This window comes from Chrysemys picta, chromosome 14 (assembly GCF_011386835.1).
Source record: "Chrysemys picta bellii isolate R12L10 chromosome 14, ASM1138683v2, whole genome shotgun sequence".
Classification (NCBI taxonomy): Eukaryota; Metazoa; Chordata; order Testudines; family Emydidae; genus Chrysemys; species Chrysemys picta.
The window spans coordinates 31,842,565-31,866,852 of NC_088804.1; the positions used below are offsets into that span (position 1 = coordinate 31,842,565).

Below are 24,288 nucleotides of genomic sequence, written 5' to 3' on the forward strand. Positions count from 1 at the left end.
CATCCTCCCCCAGCCTTGCAGATAAACACACACACTGGAGCATCATAACGTTCTATTGAATACAGAGTCCTCTATGGTGATGAAGGGAGAGTCACTATATTCAACTTCATCTTTCATCAAAGTGTGCAATTGTACCTCAGTGACCTATTTTATTTCTGTGCATGTAAACTGAGCACACGCAGGTGCTACTTCTGTCCCAACAACTGGAAGTTCCTACTGAAAAATATTAAGATGCTCTACAGGCAAGTAAAGTAAGATAATGGGAGATTTTTCTTGATAGCAAATGCAGTTTCTTACCCAGTGCAACTGCTAACTGATGAAAAAGCAAATAGTCCAAGGAGAACAAATGAACCAAACATGACCTCCTGAACACACGAGGTTTTTTTGTGATTGGCCTGCCGTCATTCTAATAAAACCATGAAGCTGTATCAGTTCAGGCTCTTTTAATGTCTGAAATCTAAACTCCATTCATTGCACAATAGTAATGCAAACAAGCTGCACCTTTTACCCTACATAGTCAAATTGGCAGAAACATTGTGCTCACTCTGTTGCGTAAACTATGGTACATTTCAAATGGATCAACCAGAAAGGTGAACGTCCTTCCAATTTCAAGTGGAATTTAATATCTGGCCTAATTCCTGAAAGTTATGCATCAATCCTGCTGCATTGAATTCCCACTATCATGTCCTAGTTGCAACTCTCTTAATTTTATCTCAGAATCTCAGTGTAATCCATAGTCACTACACAGTGGACAAATTGGAGAGAGTCCAGCGGTGGACAATGAAAATGATTAGGGGGCTGGGGCACATGACTTGAGAGAGCCTGAGGGAACTGGGCTTATTTAGTCTGCAGAAGAGAAGAATGAGGGGGGAGTTGATAGCTGCTTTCAACTACCTGAAGGGGGGTTCCAAAGAGGATGGAGCTCGGCTCACCACTTCTCAATGGTGGCAGATGACAGAACAAGGAGCAATGGTCTCAAGCAGTAGAGGGGGAGGTCTAGGTTGGATATTAGGAAAAACTATTTCACTAGGAGGGTGGTGAAGCACTGGAATGGGTTACCTAGGGAGGTGGTGGAATCTCCATCCTTAGAGGTTTTTAAGGCCCTGCTTCACAAAGCCCTGGCTGGAATGATTTAGTTGGGGTTGCTCCTGATTTGAGCAGGGGTTGGACTAGATGACCTCCTGAGGTCCCTTCCAACCCTCATCTTCCATGATTCTAAGATATTGGCAGCTGACTTCTAGATTCTCGCTTGTCCTGGATATAAGTAAAGGGTAAAAAAATCCAGCCATTCTCCCATGACTCTCTTGTATGGTACTTAGACATACACTCTATCTTAATATGTCTGTAACATAATATGAAACCCTGTCTCTCTTTATGGTACTATACCTATATGTAAATTTATGTACATGCTAATTACTTGCAGGATCAGGTCCTCAGAATTAATGGAATGCTTTATCTGGCATCATGGGGGGTGGGAGGAGGGACTGTTTCTAGCCCTCATTTTGGCAAAGGAAAGCCTGAAAATATGACTCAAATGTTACTGATACAGTAATGTCCACCTGACTTTGCAAAGCCTGAAACTATACCTCTGAGAGGAGTGACCTGTGCCCCATTCATCATAATGAGTTGTTAACACTCAAACCCACTGCTGTGGGAATCCCTCACAAACATCATCCTGACTCAGGACACTTGGACAAGGGCCCTTTCTCCAGCCACCCCATCAGGGCTTTGCTAGAGTGGTGTTGGGAGTCTCTCCCAAACCCCCCCCACCCCTCCACAGTCTTGGATAAAAGGGGCTGGAGATAGGGAGCAATGCTGTGTGGAATGGGAAGGGCCCAGCCAGCAGTGGTTGTTCCCCCTACATCTGCCCAGTAGACAGTTCTTATAAGGGCGGGCCTTTCTTCTACCACAGCAGGCCTGGGTAAATCTACAGCATGAGGCGGGTCAACAGCACAGGGGTGGGACTATGGCGTTAGGGAGGGGCCATGGGTCTTGTCAGCCTAGGATACTGTATTTGTCTTAACCTAGAACAATCTGGGATTATTTGCATTAGTACAGATAAACACATACACCATTTACATTACTCTGCATCTATTTATAGCCTCCATATTTTATTCAAGAATTGTACAATTCCAAATATAGTGAAACAGTTAGAGTACTTTATTATAAAACTTATAAAATAATTAAATATTACACTTATATTTTTGCTTTTTTTACACCATAATCCATACTTTCTGACACTATCATTTTCTCTTCTGAACTGTTGTCACTTACTTAAGGAAGTAAGTGATGAAATATAAAGGAAAAGCTATGCATTAATAAATTAATTATTTTACATCAAATAATAAAAGGACACAATTATAAAAACAAAACAAAAACCCTTGCAGTTTTCCAAGAAAAAAAAGTTATAATTATACAAAGTCCAATATCAAGACAGAGCCTAGCTGATTGAGATATGTTTCCAATCAACATTTCTTAAAGTATCAGAGAATACATGTTTTTCATTTAAATTGTTGCAAAAGGAACTGCTAATTTTAACTGACCACTGTCTGGCATTAGTGCTGAGATGGCTAATCCTAGTTTGAAATGATACTTTAAAAAGCAGGAAAATTGAGCTACATTCATCAAAAGAAGTTGTGGGATTGGGTGGAATTAGATAAATATGTCCCTTATAGCCACTCCCCAGAAAATTACAGTAGGACACAGCCCTGTTTCAGTTACAATGGTTTTGGCAAACAGATTGGGTGTTTTTTCCAATGCAGAAACATTTTAAATGGTACCATTTGATATATGATATCTATTGACTGCTGGATACTGAATGACTACAAATATCATTGCAAGTGCTATAAAATGTTTAAGGAGCCTGACCTAAAAAAGTGTATTTTGAAGATTATCAAAATGTCTAAAATATGATTGAATTTGATTTTTCTGATTAGATTACTATTTTTTCCAATTGATGATATTTCATGTATCAAGAGTTAACCATTCTGAGAAGTGTATGTGAATTAACAGACTATCCTATTCCTGCTATTTCTCTTTTCCCAACTGATGAACCAAAATTTGCAGAGAAAGTTGAGATAAAAATAAGTTATTCTTCAGCATATTGGCATTTAAACAATTTAGTTTCTGAAAAACATATTTTGAAGTTTTATTATTTAAAAAAATCAAGTTTAAACCATAAAATAACTTACCTAACGTGCTTAGAATGTTGAAAACAATATAACCATTGAGCTCAATAAATCTTTGAGTTCCTTGAGTTAGTCAAAATGTGAAATTCTATTTTACTTGTATTACACAGCAATACTAAAAGTTCCACATATTCTACTGGCTGAATATTTCTAGGAATACATTTCAAGTTGCTAGTTAACCACCTCTGAGTTTCTACACTAAGCAGAAAGTGTAATTTTTCAAAACAATAAAAACATTAGCATGATGCCAAACTTGCTTTTCCAGCAGCAAGTGTAATACAGAAGCACCATTTACTTTAGTAGTGCACTATTTACTTATTGTAATCACAACACCTGTGATGTGTGACACTTTGCATGCTCCGAGCAACAGCCATATGGACCTCTCTCTCATGAGAACGGTAGTAAACCTCCTCCTTACTTTGAACGGACATTATCATAACAAATACTGAAAAGAAGCAATGGTGATAGACTGAGATATATTCTACTGCCACACTGTAACCTCCGGCACGGAATTCTCAATCTCTTTTGCTCACATTCTGATAAATTATCCAGATGAGCATTGCTTACCTTATTTTCTTCCTTATCACATATGACAGTGCAAAATGACATATTTAAAGAGTGATGGGAAGAAATGACCCTTGCTTGGGAGTGTTCAAATGATCCATACTACTCTGTACTTTAGGGAGGTCAGCAAAAAAACCAGTCCTGGATCACCATTTATCTAACAATTACTGTACCTCAGATAGTCCCCTAGAAAGTTACTCTGCCGTACGTCTCTCTTCCATCAGTGGCTTATGTGGCACTAGGTCCTGCCTTAAAGTCAATTGAATTTCAATGTAAACCAAAAGGGAGAATCCTGACCTTGCAAGGTTGCAATAAAATATTGCAATCAGTTCTTCCTTGTGCATGATTTACAGCACTGCTTGCCATAAAATTTGTGGTTGCAGACACCATGCTGGGGAACCAGATGACACCAAGGGAAGAAATCCAGACAAGAGGGATCATCTGAAAGAGGGAAATCCAATCAATATGTTTAGCGTGTATTTCAGCAATTCTGCAAATTAGGCAGTACTTCAATTTATTGATTTGTACACACTTGCCGATGATATAAACACGAGGGATGATTCCAGTTAAAGAAGAAGGAGGCCTTGTGCACTCTTCTTTTTTAGTACACGTCTACCTCAATCTAACGCTGTCCTCAGGAGCCAAAAAATCTTACCATGTTATAGGTGAAACCGCGTTATATCGAACTTGCTTTGATCCTGCAGTGCGCAGCCCTGCCCCCCCAGAGCACCGCTTTACCACGTTATATTCGTGTTATATCGGGTCGCGTTATATCGGGGTAGAGGTGTATCACTTTCTTTTTAATTTATTAGCTCTACTTTTGATGTAATACACTGGCATTATGAGAGGTAAATGAAATAGTTTATAACACAACACTTTAAAAATATCCTAGGGTGACATTCTTGGCCCACTGTAGTCAATGAGAGTTTCACCATTGGCTTTACTGAAGCCAAGATTTCATCCCTTATCACTATATTATTTTACAGATTATAACCACTGCAATAAAACCACTATTTACACAAATGGGTCCACCTCTGAGCCCTATGCTAATGAATCTTACTCTACCCTTTCTTTGATCTGCAGAGAAAATAGTTCAGGCTCTGAGAGTGTGTGTATGTACATACTCTACAGAAATAAATCTAAATGTTCAGACAACAAGCTCTGTATGTGTGTGCACAAAATTCCTTGTGTACATATGTGTACCCACATTTTACGGGTGCGGGGAGGAGGGTTCAGTTTCAATTATCTAAGCCTAAGTGCACAGAAGGGTTAACATTTGCATCCACAAAGCAAAATCTATGGTAAGGTCCCTACTTTTGAGACCCCACGTTTGCATCTTCAAATGGGGAGATATCTAAATTCTGTCATTTATATTCATGTTTCATTCATTAAAATCTGAACAGGGGCCCCAATATAATAATCAAGCTCTTTATCAGATTATATGACACGGTAATTTAGGGTGGGATTTTTCAAAAATGCTTAACATTGGCCTTCCTCTGCTCCCACTTCAGTGGTGACATTCTCATTGACTTTAATGGGAGCAGAGTTAGGCCAATTTTGTGTGCGTTTGAAAATCCCATCTTTAATTTAAAAAAAAAAAACAGACACTAAAATGCAGATGAATTTTTTGCATCATTTATTTCTGTATATGATTCACACACATACAGCCCAGTTGGTTAAAAAATATTTCATGGCCATCCCATTCTATGTGTTTGCAGTCGCTGCTTTATGCTTCTTTTAAAGTACATAGTGATGATTCATATGGATGATTTATAAACGAATTCAAAACGTATGAGAAGCATGAAGACTTTTAAGTGAGGTTTAGAAAAATTTATAGCTAAACTAAAGTCTTAAATGAGCATGGGAAAACATTCCATTCTGCCTTCACAACTACTGTACACATGGTCAGTAAAGGGAATTTACAAGGATTCTTACTCAAAAAATCTAGCTACTGTTGCCTGTGTTCTCAGATCAGCTACTAAAGGGGTGGCACAGAGAAAATGATCTCACTCTCAGACCATACAGACTCCCTCATATCTGGAACACCAGAGTTACACAGCCACACACCCCTCTGTTTTATTAGTTGCCACTTCCCTGTGTTGTCTTCTTTTTAAAGAAGGGTTAAGTGTTTTGTTTTGAAACCCCCTCAAAAGATGGCATGCATAAGGCACATAATCTGACATGAGACATCACTGTCTAATAAAATGCTTCCCCCCCCCCCAATAACACATTGCAAGCAACATCACATAGTAACAGATTGGTGCTGGACAAACTGCACTCTGGGAAGTAGGTGGCACATACCTTGCTGCAGCATTTCCCCGCTAGAGACCAGCATTCAAATTCCAATTTGAATGTCAAGTAGGAAGGAGATGGTCCCAGCTTTGCATCTTTTGGCCCATTATCCACCATACCAAGACAAAACCACCACACAGTTTACCAAGTCTGACAGTGAATGCTCAAGAGAGGACTATGATTTGAGGGGGAAGGGCATTGCAAGTGATGACTGAGAGGCATATGCAGAATTATGAGTGGAAAGTTCTCACAGCACATTCTCCAACCCAGTCAGGCTCCTAGGTCACTTAGGGTAAATTTTAAAAAGTGATTGAGTCTCATTTTCAAAAGTGCCCTGGGCACATGGGAGCATTCACAGTCAATGGAACATAACAGAACCCATGGCACGTAAGTCCCTTTTGAAGATGGGATTTAGGCACTTGAAAAGAATTACTTTTAGGACCTAATCCAGAAACTGCTGAAGTCAACGGAAAGACTCCCATTGATTCCAGTTAGTATGGTCCCTCATTTTCATGAATGTCAATTTCTTTAAAAAATGCAGTTTTCCTTTTAAGATGCTCCAAGTATCTTGGATTTATTGGCTACATGTTACAGTACCTGTTGCTGCCTCTGGTAGAGTGATGAAAATGAGAAAAAATTGCTAGAGGGGAGATCCAAGTTGTCTAGGAGAGCATGATAACACTCCCTGAAACGTTTATTTCTTCTCCACGATCTCTCCCTAATGGCTCACAGAGCTGGAGCTGTGCGGCTGTTAATTGAGAGTGATTTGCTTCCATGTGATTGCAGCACAGCTGGCTCCTTCTCCATGCGTGGGTTTGGATGGAGAGTTAGAGAGCAGTGGAGAGATAATTGATCTCCAGAGTCTGAAGAACCAGTTACAAAACAGGGGAAAGAGCTTCTACAGCTGTGGGGAGGGAGAGAAAGTGGCCAAGACCAAAATGAATAACAGATACCAGCCCAGACATGAAATATGGCTGAGGGGAGGCATGTTGGGGGGTGATGGGTTTGCTATACCATGACAGAAAGTGATTTAATAAATTCACAAAACAAATTCTGAAGCACAGCAGAACTTCCCAGAAGATTTGGAACTAACTTCTGAGTCTTTAGAACTGTTTAGTCACTTTTCAAACTCGTTCAGTTATTTACTTATCCCTTTTAGGCCTGATTCATCCATTTCTCCAACCCAGGCTAGTTGCAGTTGACTGATGAATCCTGAGGATGTACTTTGCACACCCCGCAAATACAACAGTATTGATATTATTTCTGTAACTGTCTTGCTTCTTGGGCTCATGCAATATTATGTTTCCCAAAGGCCTGGTGGCTGACATAGCAATGTGTTTTACAGATTTTCCACACACAGTGAAGCTTCAGGAGTCAATATGGATGAGAGAGAATATTGTCTGATGGTTAGAGCAGGAGACAGGGAGTAAGGATGCCTGTGTTCTTGTGCAAGTGCTGCTATGACCTAGCTCTAGGACCTGAAGAAAGTCAACTATGACCTGGCTCTGGCTTTTGTTTTTTTTAAACCAGGACACCACCTCTATTTTCAGCTCCTATCTGTAAAATGGGTATAATAATGCTAAAATTCCTTACCAGGGGTCTTTTGAGAATTGTTTGTAAAGTACTTTGGGATGCTGGGATGAATAGCACTGTAAGCTGGGCCTACAATGCATAACTGGGCCATAAGTGACTATGCATCATGGCTTGGGAGCCAAAGAGAGACAAATGAAAGAAAATTGAAGCTATGAGGGGCCTCTGCACAGCAGCAGCAAGAACAGTTTGCCGCTGCTCTATAGAAAAGTCACTATTTTAACTTTATGCCAATGTCTCCATGGGATGCTCCCATCAACAGAACGCACTGTAAGAGGGTGGAAGTTCAGGTAATGCACAGAGCAGCCCGATCGTTACTTAACCAGAGACCGAGAAACAACTCAAACCTGAACTGCGCAAAAAAAAAAAAAAAAGTACATATCCTTTATTATTCCTGCTTTTAAAAATATCTGTCCCCTCTTGAACATATCAGACCTAGAAGTTAGCCCCTTATGTCTGTTTGTGAAAAGAGAGGTGATGCACTTCCGAATTTAATATATTGCAGAGCGCAATGGTGATACTGAAAAATGTGGGATTTACAGAGGAAGATATAACCCCACACACACCTATTCCTGGCAAAGGTGATGTTTGTCAGGCTATACCAGGGATTGGCAACGTTCGGCACGCGGCTCGCCAGAGTAAGCACCCTGGCGGGCCGGGCCAGTTTATTTACCTGCTGACGCGGCAGGTTCGGCCGATCGCGGCCCCCACTTGCCGCGGTTCACCATCCCGGGCCAATGGGGGCGGCGAGAAGCGGTGCGGCGAGGGATGGGCTGGCCGCGGCTTCCCGCCGCCCCCATTGGCCTGGGACGGTGAACCGCGGCCAGTGGGGGCCGCGATCGGCCGAACCTGCCGCGTCAGCAGGTAAATAAACTGGCCCGGCCCGCCAGGGTGCTTACCCTGGCAAGCCACATGCCAAACGTTGCCAACCCCTGGGCTATATAATTCCAAGCAATCAAACCCACCATTGAATGTAATTTACAACACAGAGTTTGGTGTTTTACCTTTTTTCTCTGGAGCTGGGCAGAAGTTAGTATTGCAGGCTCTCGACACTGCTGGTTTCTGATGTGGCAGACACCCAGTTGCTGGTTGCCCCTGCCGGAGGCACTGCACGTTCCGGATTTGCACTCCCCCACCACACGTTACTGTACACTGCAGAAAAGGAAAGATGAGATGCCACATTCTATAACACAGATGGTCTTCCAAGGCCCTTGAAAGTCAATGGAAAGACTGTCCAGGGCTTTGGATGAGGCCTACAAATTGTAAAGAGCCTAAGGGCCAAATTTTCAAAAGAGCTCAGCACCCACAGAGCCAGATTTTCAAGTGAGCTCAGCTCCCATTGAGCCACTAAAGCAAATGCCAGATTTTCAAAAGAGCCCAGTATCCAACTTGCACTGAACACCTCTGAAAATCTGGTTACTTATTTAGGGACCTAAATGGGAGATGAGATTTTTAGAAAATCTAGCCCCTATTTTGTGTGCTGATCTATTTTGAAACTTGATTCTCTGGGCCGAGTTATGCTGTCCCAACGCAGGTAAAATTCTCAGTGAAGCCATAATTGTGGAAATATCTGGGGAAAAAACAAGTATTTTCAAGAAGATCTCTGAAGTATTATGAAGTGAGTGAGTCTTTCACTTGCATAAGCTTCATGAAAAGATGTGATGGGTATCATCTGATTACAACTGTCAGGCATACATTGTTGCAAGTATACAACAAGTATACAATGTTAAACAAATATGTGTCTCATAGATATGTGACTCATAAAGTAGATAAGTTCCAGAAATACAGAAGCTTGTTTGCAAGAATGTAGAAACAAATACAGGCTGATCCAGTAATTAATCATAGTATTTAAGGAATGCAGACAATCTGTGCAGATGCTCTAATACATTGAGAATATAGATATAGTTCATCTACAGTGCACTTTCAAGAAGAATGGAAAGATGGAATTTGGAAATGGCATAGAATGTAGTGTAGCTGCAGCACATATAAGAACTTAAGAATGGCCACACTGGGTCAGACCAAAGGTCCATCTAGCCCAGTATCCTGTCTTCCGACAGTGACCACCGCCAGATGCTTTACAGGGAATGAACAGAATGGGTAATCATCAAGTGATCCATCCCCTATAGCTCATTCCCAGCTTCTGTAAGAGGCTAGGGACACCACAAGTAACAGGTGAGATTCTTTAATTTTAGCATAAAGGAACTAGCTACACTAAAATGCAGGAATATGGAACCAGCTACATCATACCAAAATATCGGCATGGTCCAAGATTTTTTATGGAATATTGCCAGATGCTAAGACTGGATAACAGGATGGATCACTTGATAATTGCCCTGTTCTTTTCATTCCCTCTGAAGCATCTGACGCCGCCACTGTTGAAAGACAGGATACTGGGCTAGATGGACCATTAGTCTGACCCAGCATGGCCATTCTTATGTTCTTATGACTATATGCAGAAGACACCTGTGGGCTATCAACATTAAGATGCAACAGTCCCATTATGGCCGATTATACTATGTTCTAGCCCTCTCTTTGGAATGGCTGCACAACTCTGCATGGTCTGCTTGTGCAGTTTCCCTGGGCATTACCCATGATTCAGAAGGTGTTTCACCAAACACCCATGCTGCCTGCGAACTGGTTTCATCATGCCCCAGTGGACTTTTTGGACTGACTGCCCTACATACCAGCCATTCCCACCCACTGGTTACATCATGCCCTATTACCATGTTAACCGAATGGGGCTGCATGGATGTAATGGAGAACAGAATTTGGCCTGATATTTCTAACTCTGACATTACCTACTACAATGTGTGGTTGTGTTCAAAGAGGACTGAACTGGGAGGGTTATTGGTCTGGTCATTAAGGGTATATTCACCCACATGGTGAATGTGAGGTTCTCCATTCCACAGTGACCAATAGTGGGAGAACAATGTTAGATCTACCACACAGAAGGGACAGTACACTCCCTACTGACTCCATGAATGCCAGAAGAGAAAGTAGCATTGGGAATGGAGAGCACTGACGTGGGAGGGAAAGGAGTAACCTTCTCCAAATAACCCAGGCTGACTTTTTTTCTCATACCTGCTGCCAGGGTGAGGAGTACCATCCGGACACCATGCGGTATAACCTCTGCAATGGACAAACTCCTCTGTTACATGCTTCTTCTAGTTCTATGTTTAGTTTCTTTATATTCCGACATCTTCGCTGAGGGAAAGTGATCCATTTTCCATGAATGCTTTTCTCGCTGCACTTCATTTCCCGCTTTTTAATACCTGGGCCACAGGAGGCTGAGCACTAAAAAAAATGAAGTGGGTGCTTTTAAAATAATACATTGCCGTAAATTAATATCAGTTCCAATAAAGCCTGGACAAACTTTTGTGGAATATGAATGCATCGTGGAAAATAAAAGCATAAAGATTATGGGAAAATGTTTCTATACAAGTATGAATTCTGCCATCTTGGAAACCACTGTGAAGCCAGGGGGAGTCTGGCATAAAAACTGACAGCAGGAAACAGCCAAGTGTTTTGAGACATGAAGACGTAAATTTTCAAAATTGACTTTGAGTGCCTCAATCTTTAAATGCCCAAATGAAAACACCTTAAAGGGAAGGAAGGTGCCCTAACACGTTCTGAAGATCAGGTCTCTCCAGATGTTTTAAGTAGGGCATCTAAAAAGTAAGGTGCTACAAATTACTAGTCATTTTTTAAAATGTAGACAATATTAGTTACAGGCAAAGCTCTTATAAATGATCCAGAGTTTGTATTTTCATCAGATCATGACCCTTACTGAATCCAGAGCACTTTTTTTCTCTCATATGCTCCGTGCATGCTAGTGTTTCAGTACTCTTTTATGAGCTCTGCAGAGAGCAAGACGGTCATTCAGATTGTGGTACTGTACCTCACTCCAAGAAGAAACCACCCACTGGAGCCGATCGTTTTTGGGACATCGTCCTAGTACACAGGTCTGTTGGGATTCTGGCTTGGGATCTCTGCTGCACATACTTTCTGGTAAGATTTTCAGCTTGGAAGAGCTGGTGCTTTTGCAGTGGACATCCCGTTTCTTAATGCCTCTCCCACAGGTCTTGGAACACTTTGGCAGAAAGAAATATTCATTTGCGTTTGGGGCACTTAAAATTGACATTTTTGTATTTACAGCAGAACACAGAAGCCATAATGAATCTTATCTGTAGCCACTGCTGTTAACTTAAACCTGTAATTCTGTTATGGAAAATGTAATGTAATAAACATACTTCTGTGGCACTTTTCATTTTTCAAACCTGGAGTTAAACATTTTATTGTGTAGCCTTAACTAACCCTCACAGCTCTCCAGTAAGGAAGATAAGCATTCTCTGTCCTATACATGGGGAACTGAAGCACAGAAAGAGATTCTCTCAGCCCTTGGCAACACAAAGGAGCTGAAAACTGGCCCTAACTACCTATCTGAGAATCCCCCCAATGAAAGGAGCTCTCAACACGTGTAAAGCTACACTTGTGGGTTCCTATGTTACCCGAACCCACCCTGGCATAGAGGATGGGAGGAGGTAGATGGCAGCTGTACTCTTCCAATTCTCGACTAGTGTTTGGGCCCTTGAGGGCCACAGCCAGCTGCTCCAATTTATGCTAGGGCCAGCGCTAGCCAAAGCCACAAAGCAAGTTATTTTGCAAAGCCATGACTGGAACGTGGGACATTTTGGCTGTGGTTAGAAAACATTATAAATATTGAGTTATTCTTATTTTTTTGTGTTACTATGTTGATTTAAAATCTAAAATATGCTTTTTGTGGCTGAAACAAAATGGACCAACTGAATATATGCTAGAGCAGAAATTGCAGAATTGTGAAAGCCCTGAGATAACTGCAGATTTCCTACCATCCTGTACTTGCTTTGTTTGTTACTTTTTTACCAGAGTTCATTGGGTTAGTAATATACATGTAAAAGCCTGTGGACTGTGCTACCAAAGTGCATGGACATTTTAAAAACATTCTAACCAAACTCAGTGCGCAAAAACCTGTGCTCGCTGAAAAGCTTGGATTTATGGTCTTCCCATAAACTGAACTGCGTTCTCCCTAGCTGTCTGTGAAGAGATTTGACATTGTGAGGGATACACTTTTATTTATTTATTTATTTATTTATTTGGAGTTTGCAGCATGATAGACGGAGGCTGAGCTTTTCAGAGAGACCTAAAGAAGTTATGTGCCCAACTGCCATTATATTTTGATAAGAAAATTAGGCAAAACTCCTAAGTGTCTTTGGAAATCCCAAACCAAAACAACAAATTCACAGATGTATAGCAAAGGGGGAAAGATTGGGTTTTTCTTTTTGCTTCTGTATGATGTAAAAGAAAATCTGAAAGGTTCTCAAGCCCTGCCCACCCCTCCTCCTTGCCCCAAAGAAAAGCTATTTTTATATTTGTTTTTAACATTAAAAATTCAGGTCCTTAATAACCTTGATGACTGCATGACTAGTGAGATGACAACACCAAAGCCAAAAGTAAAAGATGAATAAGTGAGAAGGGAAAGGTCCCACTGTTAAATACTCTTCGATTTTTTTATCTTTGTTGATAACTGTTTAGCATCAATAACTAATGAATACTGTGGACAAAATAAGTCTTTGTTAAAGACTGAACACCCCAAACCTTCATTAAGATATCAGAGATACATCCTGTAAGACTCCCAGCTGGTGGTGGTATTGGGGACTAGAATTGACACTTTTATTTCTAAGAAAAAGATGCAGAAACAAACCATTTACAAAATAGTTCTACAAATATGAAACCTTTTAACATGTCTTTTGGTGTTTGATACCTTTGTGGTTATAAATATTTTCCTTCGGTCTCAGGACCAAAGCTAAATAAAGTTTTAAACATAATTGTCTTTAGATTATTCAAAGGGAGAAGAGCATTATTATTTTTAAAATTAAGATAAATTACAGGTTTACAGTATATTTGTCCTGTCTCCCAGTTGGGATGCCTGGATGTTAAGAGATTGAAAAGGGTAAAAAGATGGGACTGAGCACAGTGGAGTTACATCAGCATAAAACCAGAGTACTGCAGCGTAAATCAGACCCAATATCTTTATATCTATCTGAAAAGCCAAATGGATCCAACTTTGAAGTATCATTCAGAAGAGCCACTACATTTAACCACTGGCTCATTTGATCTTGCATATTTGCAGTTTCTGTCAGTTTCCAATCCAGTGTCACCAACTTGTATGATAACTGGTGATTTTTCTTAAAGAACCGGTTGCTGGAGCTGCATGAATATATGAGGAGCTCAGCTTTCATTTTTTTAATAAAGAAAGTTTCTAGCCTCATGGTTTCAGAGAAAAGCATGAAAAGGTGATATCCATATACCTTAAAGTCTCAGAAACCTCTATCATATATCTTGCCAATTAGGGAATCGTGTATCTGTGGACCAATTTCCTTCTCAACTCATTGCAGGGACTCAATTTAAGTCCTGTCAGATGATATTTTATTTCCTTTATTTTTGTTTATGTAACTGCAAACTTTGTTAGTGTTGAAAACATTGTCCATATTCTTTAAAAATTTAGCCATAATATCTGATTTCATAAGCTCCTGCAACAGTGAATTCCAGAGATTTGCCTATACACTGAAAAACAAATAGTAATTCCTTTTGACTGTTTTAATACTGCAGCCCACTGAGTAGCTTTGTTCTTCTTTTGCAATGTGCTAGGATAATGAGAAGTTCTGTTCTCCTCAAAAGGCATTATGTCTTCTGTGACAGTGACCACCTAGATCTAGTCCTCTCTAACTCTCACAAAGAGTACTAGAATTAAAAAACAGTAGTTTTTACAACAGATTTATATCACTCTTGTAGCTCATTAAATGAAGACAGAAGAACTTAAAATGGACTTTGCTTCTTTTGACATAGATCCACAGTATCAGTTCTCGCAGCAGTTCATTTACCCTTAAATTAACATTCACTATGTGCCAGCACCAGCATCATTGCAAAAGTAGCAGAAATGAGTTTTTAACTTCAGAGTGTTCATGCTTTTCATACATTTCTGAAAAAGGGTGTGTACACACAGAAATGTGCCTGGGGGCCCATTGCTACTGACTTATGCCACTAATAGTAATTTACTGCACTACTAAATTACTTACTTGGAATGGGCTACACTAACAAAAGTAAATATGTGATTACTACATGTATCATTGAGTAAAACATAACTTCATCTGCCCGCATTTCAAAAATGTGTATGTGCACTCATGTGCCATTCTAACCCCATTCTTTTTCCATTAGTGGTACCTCTGTTGATATTTCTTCTCTGAGAAATGTTAATATTGCTGTATGAATTAATGTCAGAAAGGGGTGGGGGACGGGGGCTAGGACTGTAAGGAAACCAGAGTCTTGTCCTTCAGAAAACCAGAGAATCCTGTGGCTGTGTTTGTGTGTACTAGGAAGCTCCTCCTTTTCCCTCTGTTGATTGAGGGACAAATCCCAAATTAGGGTAGGCAGATGCAAGTCTATGCATCCACTTATACCAGCCATGCTTTTTCTTTTAGTAAGGTCGCTATCTAAAAACAAATTAGATTGTCCTTATTATTTTCCTACACAGACCTTCCAAAGTAGGCAGGCTATAACGATGTGAAGAAAACTATTCTGTACACGTTCATTCCAGCTACCTCTGTCACTGGACTCAGTACCAATATTTCTATTATTCTGGCAAAAGGAAACATTCTGACTATTTCTCTAAATTACCTGAGACCACAGTCCAGGGCTCCATTCAGGTGGGCAGTCTTGGGCGTTACATATCTGTACTTGGGCTGGAGTGCTGACTGGACAAAGAGAATGTGCTACCACCTCTTCCTTTTGAAAAGTCTTCTTCTGGACACATTGAATTGGGCGACTTTGTTGCCCTCCACCACAAGACTTGCTGCATACACTCCATTCACCTGTCGACCAGCTTACAGGAGAGAATGAATTTATTTCTTACAAACACATGTCTTATAATGCACCCTGTACAATCAGTATAGCAAGGACTAAGTTCAAATGCAAAATCCAATCTATTCAATCCATTTGACTGGTGTTGCTGTTAGATAATTTGACAAGATTCCTGTGCAAGATTCATGCAATCTATCTGCAAAGAACATTCTGAAATGCAACAAGAATAAATCTTGTAGCTCTTGCTCAGGAAAAACTTCCAGTAATTATTATTTTTATTTGCAGTGTGGCAACGCCCTAAGGTTCAATCAGGATTAAGGATCCTAGTGTGCTAGACACTGTACAACCACATGGAGAGACACATTCCCTGCCCCAAAAGTGTTTAATCTAATATGAAAAAAGACACAACATGTGAGTGCAACAAACAGAAGGAGAGAGGAGAGGAACAAAGGGCACGCTAAATTCTCATTGTGTTACACAGGTGGACATTGTGGAACTTGGTGGGTTCAAGCCATGTTCTGCTTTAGTTGATGGTGAGACTTCCAGCAGGAGCAGCCTGAGAGAGGGACAAGTTATGGTAGAGTAAAACAGGTCAGATGTGACCAGGTAGAGATATTAGTTGAAGGCTTGTGAGCAAATGAGAGACTGGAAAGAGAAGAGGAGGCCAAGGACAAAACCTTGTGAAACCCTAAAGAAGTATAGGAAAAGAAAGAGAGGACCTACCAAAACAGACTCTGAAGGAGAAGCCAGTATGGCAGAAGGAGAACACTAAGGACCAAATTTTCAAAAACTGTTTTGCAGGTGCTCAGCCTCTATGCATGCAACCTCCAATGTATAAAGACATGGAGGCTAATGCACATGGACCTACGTATATTCTTGGTGCTGCCCAATTCTAGTCTTCCTTTCAATTGTTATCTTGTCTTTGCTTTGGATAATAAATGTGTTTACAAAGTTCTGTGGATCTTTAAAATAAAGCAAGAAAGAAATGGCTTGCTAAATTCAACAACCCTGTCATTAGAGTTCAGAGGATTTAGATGATGTTCTGAGACAAGCTACTTTTGGCAGCTTAACCAGCAAGATTATCTGAAATCTAAATAAAACTATATCAAAGTAACCAGCTGACTACTACTGGGCAAATATATCCTCCAATCACCCGACAAGGTCCACTGATGCACATCGTCACTAAAAATCACACAGGGTCCTCAGATGTATTGCTGAACTGCACAGTCGGGGTTCACATTTGAAAATGAGTAATATTCTTTGTAGTACCGTAGCACCTAGAATGCAGAGCCTCATTGTGCTAGGTGTACGACATATAGCAAAGACACAGTCCCTGTCCCAAAGAGCTCACAATCTACGTGAAAGACTATAGATAGCAAGTGGATGCAACAAACAGATGGAGGGAGCACAAGGAAACATATAAACAAATCCTCTGCCTATGGGAGAACCATGAACTGATCCAATCAAATTAATGAGTCTTCAAAACCTTCTCCCAATATCAAGCACTGAATCTTTTAAACTGAATCTTTTAAAACAGGAATTCTCATACTTTTTCATTATATGAACCATGGAGATTGTCCCTTTTAATTCACAACTGCATGGGCCACCAACTCTCCCAATCATTATCACAGCACAAGCTCTAAAGCAACCAGAGCAGCTGCTTATATCAAACAGAAAGTATTTGAACTCTTGTAACTATGTGGAAGTTGAGCACCATATCACTGGACTGTATTTCAGATCTGCGTGAAATCAAAATTAATTTGCATGTTTAAAAATGCGTGACACCTCCCTTGGAAGATTTCCTCTGGGAAAAGAATTCCTGAATTACAATCCAGATTTTTAGGTACCAAAATCTATGGGAAGTTTAAAGCTACCAAATCTAAGGACAAAGGAATTTTAACACACATGTCATGCACCTTAGGCATTCCATACAATTTCAGGACTGTGGTGGTCTGCTGCTGTTGGACTACATATGGAAACAGATATGGAAAGCTTGGAAGGCTTTTCTAAGGAAGCAATAAAGAAACATGGAGGTTGCCTTTTAACTCTCTCTAGTGGGAATCTGAAAAACCTGAGACTTTCATCCTGCTTAACAACCTGCTTTCACTCAGCCTGGTTTTCTCTCTGCTTTTTGACAATAGCATTGTCAGGAAATAAATGTTTGTTTTTTTTCAAATTGGGAAAATAATACAACACTTATTTCAAGTAAATCTGGTCAATACTAGGTTTCAAGAACTGCGTCTGGAAAAGTCCTGGGTCTAATCAATTCGATATGTTTTAATTAGTTATACTAATGGTGCTAATCAGTTTGATACGTAAACCAGCCAAAAATAAATAGTTTTAAAAGCTTACGTACAGTAGTTGTTTAGAAAATCTACCTTTTCATATGGAAGAGTGCAATAAACCTGCTTTGTGCCCTCTTGTAAACTGCCATTTTCCAAGAGTATCTTGGCTATGTTTCAAGAGTATCATCCATTAGTTCAAATAAGCTCAATAATTATGACTAGATTTGGCAGCCCTTTACTCCAATCATAATAGTATGCAATTCCGATGCCTTTGTGTATTCTTACCGCATGAACTGAGTAGTAATTTTATTCCTTCTCATATTAATGAGTCTTTGTTCTCATTGTGCAGTAAAGATTTGTCCTTGAACCTTTAAAATTTTGTCTTCATTTTTATGTCATGGCAATATCATATTGACTTAAATGATAAGTAAGACACATTTGTCTTTCTCTCTTGCCTATTATGCCTACCAAATTTATATATGTTTTATTTGCTGCTTATCACTTATTATTCTTTGATTTCTCAATGTCATGTATTACTAAGGGCATTTACAGCATGAGTGGATTGGAAGCTATTGCACACTGTAACATTATGGACTACATCCTTAAATGATATAATCTCCACTGAGTTCAAGGGAGCTATTTTCACCAGCTGAAGATATGGCCCTATACAATCTTAAACTACTGAATCTGAGCATATCAATTTAATGCAGCATGGACGAATGATGCTGTATGTCAAAAATGTTTTTTATTCACCATTAATTCTTATTAGCAGTATGTATGACATACTAGCTTCAAAGGACATGGAAAGCTCCCATTAATAGTAAGGCAGTTGCATACGTGGCCCTGTTGCATGATTAAAATAAATGTTATATTTTAGAAACATTATATGAAGACAATGCCAAGTCAAAATGAAGGCATTTATAAATAACTAAAAAAAACTGCTGGAAACATCAGAGATTGTTTTTTCCATCTATAAGAAATTGAGTCCATTGGATAAAAATACATTTGGCAGAAGATAAGTCACATACAAACAGATTTTGTTTGGTTAGGAAGATTACTTAAAATTAGTATTCAGACAATAGTGTGGCTAAAGGCAACCCAAAGAAACTGCTGAAGCAGGCATATGGGGCTCTCATGTGATACGCTACCGCTATTTAAACCTTATCTCTATTTTTTGTGCCTCTACTGTATAATTTGCCATTTGGATTTAATGTCCTGTGTTATAATTTTAAAATTTTGCAGGAAATTTCAAACGATTACTGGACCACTTTTAAGGGTGTTAAATTTATTACAAACTATAGACTTTAACTAAAACAAGGCCATTCCACAGTGCAAAACTTTTTGACTTATCCCACCAACATATTCCTGGATGGGGAAACAAATCCCATTAAATTTCACTAAATGTGCTGAGTTCATATAACAATCATGGTTGTGGTGGGTTCAACCAATTAGAGGGATATACAGTTCTATGTACCTATCAGAAAGTATGGCAAACACAAACACACAGTAACGCTACAGGAATAAATAACACTTACTATGCTGGGCAGGGATTAGCATTGCATAGTTTTGTTTCAGTTAAAGGCTTTGTCCTTGGGCCACAAAAGGAGGAATTAACTCGTGTACGATGATCTTGTAAACAAATAGCTTTTGCTGTAATGTGCCCTAAGGAGATATCAAAAAGAAATACAATAAAATAAATTGTTACATTTTCTTCTTATATTTAGGGTATTAGTGTAGAAGGTTAAATAACATAGACCAAACTCATCCCTAGTACAATTCCACGGATATCAATGGGTAGGGCCAATTTGGCCACTTGTATTAATGTTAATTCACTTTTCTGCAATATAGGTGTGACGGCTGCCACTGAAGTCAGATATAACATTTTTATGACAAACAGTGTATTGGCAGAATTTAAAACCACAGGTGGATCTCTGCAAAATGTAAGACTCAAACACCAAGCCACTCTTTGAGTTCCATCTACCTGCAGAAACAAGCAGAGAAAATTTCTTAGAGCTTTTCTCGAGTATTTTGAAACTGTCCATCAAACTCTTTTGTCAACTTTTTATTCTACCTTTATAGCTATCTTTACATTCTTTGAGGCTGCTGTTCCTGATGCATATCTACTTTGAACCATATTTGTTGGAAAAAGTCAATTGGGAACTTTCCCTATGAGTTCAACATATTAAGAGTTAATCATAGGAAAACTGCATTTGTCTGAACCCAAACCATTTGGAACTTCAGGGCCTTCTGAATTGATGAAGCAATTCTGACACACACTCTGGTAAATGTGCAAAACAGCTGTATGCTCTTGATTGCAAGTGAATTTATTCTGAGCCAAAGTCTTCTCACCCTACTTCGCACAAATAATCCCATTGAAACTTTCTGTGGAACATATACTAGGCTCATTCCATATACAGATTTTGAGGCTGCAAATGGTTTAAGAGCATTCCATAGATTTACTTTTCTACTTTGTAACTTACTTCACATACAGTCTGTGGGCCCAACAAAGATAAATCTGGGAAATAGGGGCATTTCTGGCTACTGCTATCTATTTTTTAAATAGAGATTTTACCTGTATGCTACTCTCCGGGGGGCAGATTCTGATACCCTTACTCATGCTGAATAGCACCTTACTCCATGAATAGTTCCACTGATTTGTTGGTAAATATGTCAATGAAACTTACAAAATATTTACATGAGCCTCGCTTAGATTTTCTTTCTACATGTTCTCCCATGCCTATTGCCTGTCTCCACTCTTTGTCCCAGAATTAGGATTAATGACAGAATTTCCAGGATTTAGAAAAAATAAATAAATGTATAATAAAATGTTTCCTGGAAAACAAGAGAAAAAGTTTATCATTCAGCTACATGAACTTTCAGAGATAGACTCTGATGAACTCAGCTATTTGGGATTAAATTTACACATGCTCTATATTGCCTCCTGAACATGATGTTTTAGACCTTTACAAAGCTACAGAGATTTGGAGTGGAGTGTGTTTTAAAAAGGAATGAAAGAAAGTAAGGATGGGATGTCGGCGAGCTACCTACCCCCGCCACAGGAAGCTGAGCAGTCTGACTGCACTGTCACCCAGGAGTAGCTATGTCTTTTGGCAGATGTCTTGTTCTCACTGATGATCTTGGGGAATGTGTATTCCCAAGCAATACCTGGATTTTTGCCTTGTAACAGGATCTAAAGAGTTTAGGGGGGGAAAAAGAGGGGAATTAAAAATATGCAAATTCTGGAAGACCTAAGGTAGCTGAGAACGTTTAAAGAGGTCTATATGGCGTATTTTATACGTTACATTTCTGAAAGAGTATTCAGAACTAACTCCAGCGGATACAATGCACCTTTGTAACATTGAAATGTCCTGGTTCCAAACCTTGGCGGGAGGGGCACTTCATGTAACAGGGAACACAGTGGAATAGTGCATGCAATGTGGGCCATGATTCAACACCCTTGGAAATCAATGGAAAGAGCCCATTGAGTTCAGTGGGAGTTAGATCAGATTCAGGAAGTGGAAATAGCATCTGCTAGTATGAGGTGACACCAAGAGCACCATGACAAATATTTTTCTCAGTATGGTCTTGCCCCTCATGTTCTTTGGCTACACAGAATAAATGCCTCTTTAAAACATGGACCCCTGAATCCACTGGGGCTCTGTACGGGTACTGGACTTTTCTTGTGGTGATTCAGCTGCTTGCTTGAAGCCACAGGCTCTGATGCTGGGTGAAACTCAATGCCCTGTGCTATGCAGGATGTTAAGCTAGCTGATTCTTTCCAGCATTGAACTCCAATTCAGCAAGGCATTTAAGTCCCATTGCTTCAGTGCTAAATACCTTGCTGAAATAGAATCTGAGTGAGTGAAGGAGGAATGTGGGTGAGGGTTGGAGTCAATGTGGTTGAAGATGTCTCTCTTGCTTCTGGATCCTGGGGACACAAAATAGCTATTTTGCCGCTAAACGGGTACTCCTGCATGCTTATAGTCACACAGTAAATCCACAGCAAATGCAGTTGCTGGTGAGAAGTCTGTGGGGCAGAGGGTGATTGAAGTCAATGGAGCTATGACAATTACACCAGCCAATGAGCTGCCCAAGTATGTCTAAGATGGGGAAGTCTGTATCGCTCCCTTGTGCATTGGCATATCGCCCATTCTATTTTTGGTCTAAGACCTGGCCCACAGTAGACATTTTATATAAAACATGTCTTTTGATTACAATAATGCACTGGCCACTTCATTCAGGTGGTCTGGCTGCTGGTGGTGCTCCTCAATGTGTGTTTTCACTATATTTAATGTATTACTGGTGAATTACATTGCACCTTTCATGGGAACAACTTCCTAAAATTTACTGCAGTCATTCCAACAACAACAACAACAAAAATTACAAGCTTCATAAAAGCCTGACACATATTTGAACTCAAAATTGAATTGAAGCAGAAATTTCCATTTTATAACATTTCTTTTAGATCGGGGAGTTTTGGCAGCTAAAATACACTAATATCCATGTTCAATAGAAACTGTGCCTCGCATGTAATACTTCTAAAATTACAGTGTTCTATTAAGTTTTATTCCTTGAACAATAGGGCCACTACAAAGATATAGAGCAGGTGCAGTTAACTTCACTTCCTAACCACAGTTTTTGATAAGCATTACAGTTTAAAACAGGATTCCAGTCTATGTTAATAACTTACTTCAGGGACATTAGTAAAATATGGTGGGCAGTCAGTATCGCCAAATGTCTGCACAAGTAGATCTATGTAGGTAGAAGTCGTTGCTAAACAGAGGGGTTTCAAAAACCAGCAGCAAACTTTTATTTTATCTTTTTATGATCAAGAGCAACATAATAAAATTTTTAAAGGAAGACAAGGGATTTAAACTATTCTGAAAATGTATATATTGGAAAAAAGAAATGACCCATGACAGTGAAAAATTTAGAAGGAATGTACACGAACTCCAGTGCAATAACGTTGAACATATGAAGGATCTGGACAGAGTGCTATTTACATCTGCAGGGGAAAAAAATGGATGATATATTTTCCATTGCTACTAGCCAGATATTTTATTTCAGTCTGTGAATCTTGATATTGATCCAAACTGGGAATATAGGAGTTCAGGACTGTAACAGGCAAAATATATTAATCCAGCAGAATAATAGCATACTCTGGTTTATTGCAAGATTCAGATACAAAACACCTAATACTCAGATGAGTTTCAGTTTGGGTATTTTATGTGAAACCAGTGGTGGAAACAACATATGGCTATGAGTTTGATTCATGACAACACTAAGATACGTTTTGTATGCATGTGTGTAATAGTATTTAAAGTAATTATCCATTGTTACATTTTAAAGAATAGTCAATATTAATGTTTATAGTATATATATGAAGATAGAATCAAGTGTCACCTTCTCATAATAATACTCAGAAAAACTACGTTATTCAGGCTGCAAAGTCAAACACTCAAAAGTTAGGAAATACTAGAATTAAGGTTGTCTGTGTAATCTTAATTTGGCCTTTCTGTGCATATATATTATGAGACAGTCTTTAATTACATGATCACATACTATTTGTCCACAGGACCCCTGCCTTTTTTGGTGCACACAACGGGTGATGTTTGCTTTATGAGCCACTATTTTATATTTAGTTTTATCCTCGTTGTTTAATGTGTGGCTCCATGCCTTATTTACTGCACAATGATCAAACCATGCTCAGAAGGCAGAACTATTCATTTTGTCATCGACTTTTCTATAGCTATAGCATGTGACTAACAAATTTATTAGAGCATAAGCTTTCGTGGACTACAGCCCACTTCTTCGGATGCATATAGAATGGAACATATATTGAGGAGATATATATACACACATACAGAGAGCATGAACAGGTGGGAGTTGTCTTATGCTTATGCTCTAATAAATTTGTTAGTCTCTAAGGTGCCACAAGTACTCCTGTTCTTTTTGCGGATACAGACTAACACGGCTGCTACTCTGAAATATAGCATGTGAGTGCTTCACAAACATTAAATAATTTTCTCAACACCCCAGTAAAATCACAGGGTGGTATCATCCCCATTTTACTAATAGGAATCTGATGCACAGAGAGATTTAAGTCAAAAATGTCCATTAATTTTTGGTGCCGATGTGAGACACCTAGGAACTGATTTTTTCACTGTAGGTATCATAGAGCACGTTATATGTTGAAAGCACAATTCCAATTGACTTCAGTTGCAGCGGAGAGAGATCAGCCTCATGGTCTCAAGCTGGACTTTCATAGAATGAGAAACACATCATTAGTGGCCACCTGTGAAATGTTTGGTGTAAGTGACTTGCCCAGCATCACAAAGTAACTCTGTGGCACAGGCAGGGATAGAATCCAATTCTCCAGGGCAGCATTCTACTGCCTTTAATGTGAGACCATCCCTTTTCTTCCTACACTGCCCTGCTTCATTCACTACACACCTTCCAGCTTCTGTAACAAA

At 39.5% G+C, this 24,288-nt stretch overlaps 1 protein-coding gene across 3 annotated transcripts in view; it reads right to left on the minus strand.

The window, feature by feature from the left end:
• Nucleotides 1–2,139: 2,139 nt before the first annotated feature.
• Nucleotides 2,140–24,288, minus strand: part of ADAMTS18 (ADAM metallopeptidase with thrombospondin type 1 motif 18) — a 104,214-nt gene continuing 82,065 nt past the window's right edge. For all 3 annotated transcript variants that reach the window (XM_065567260.1, XM_065567259.1, XM_008170481.4), the window contains 7 exons: nucleotides 20,864–21,005; nucleotides 19,351–19,477; nucleotides 15,348–15,552; nucleotides 11,533–11,724; nucleotides 10,716–10,928; nucleotides 8,639–8,786; nucleotides 2,140–4,193 (listed from right to left, as the gene is read on the minus strand). In XM_065567260.1, the coding sequence (XP_065423332.1) occupies nucleotides 4,078–4,193; nucleotides 8,639–8,786; nucleotides 10,716–10,928; nucleotides 11,533–11,724; nucleotides 15,348–15,552; nucleotides 19,351–19,477; nucleotides 20,864–21,005 (1,143 nt within the window). In that variant the 3' untranslated portion in view covers nucleotides 2,140–4,077. The remainder of the gene's footprint in view (nucleotides 4,194–8,638; nucleotides 8,787–10,715; nucleotides 10,929–11,532; nucleotides 11,725–15,347; nucleotides 15,553–19,350; nucleotides 19,478–20,863; nucleotides 21,006–24,288) is intronic.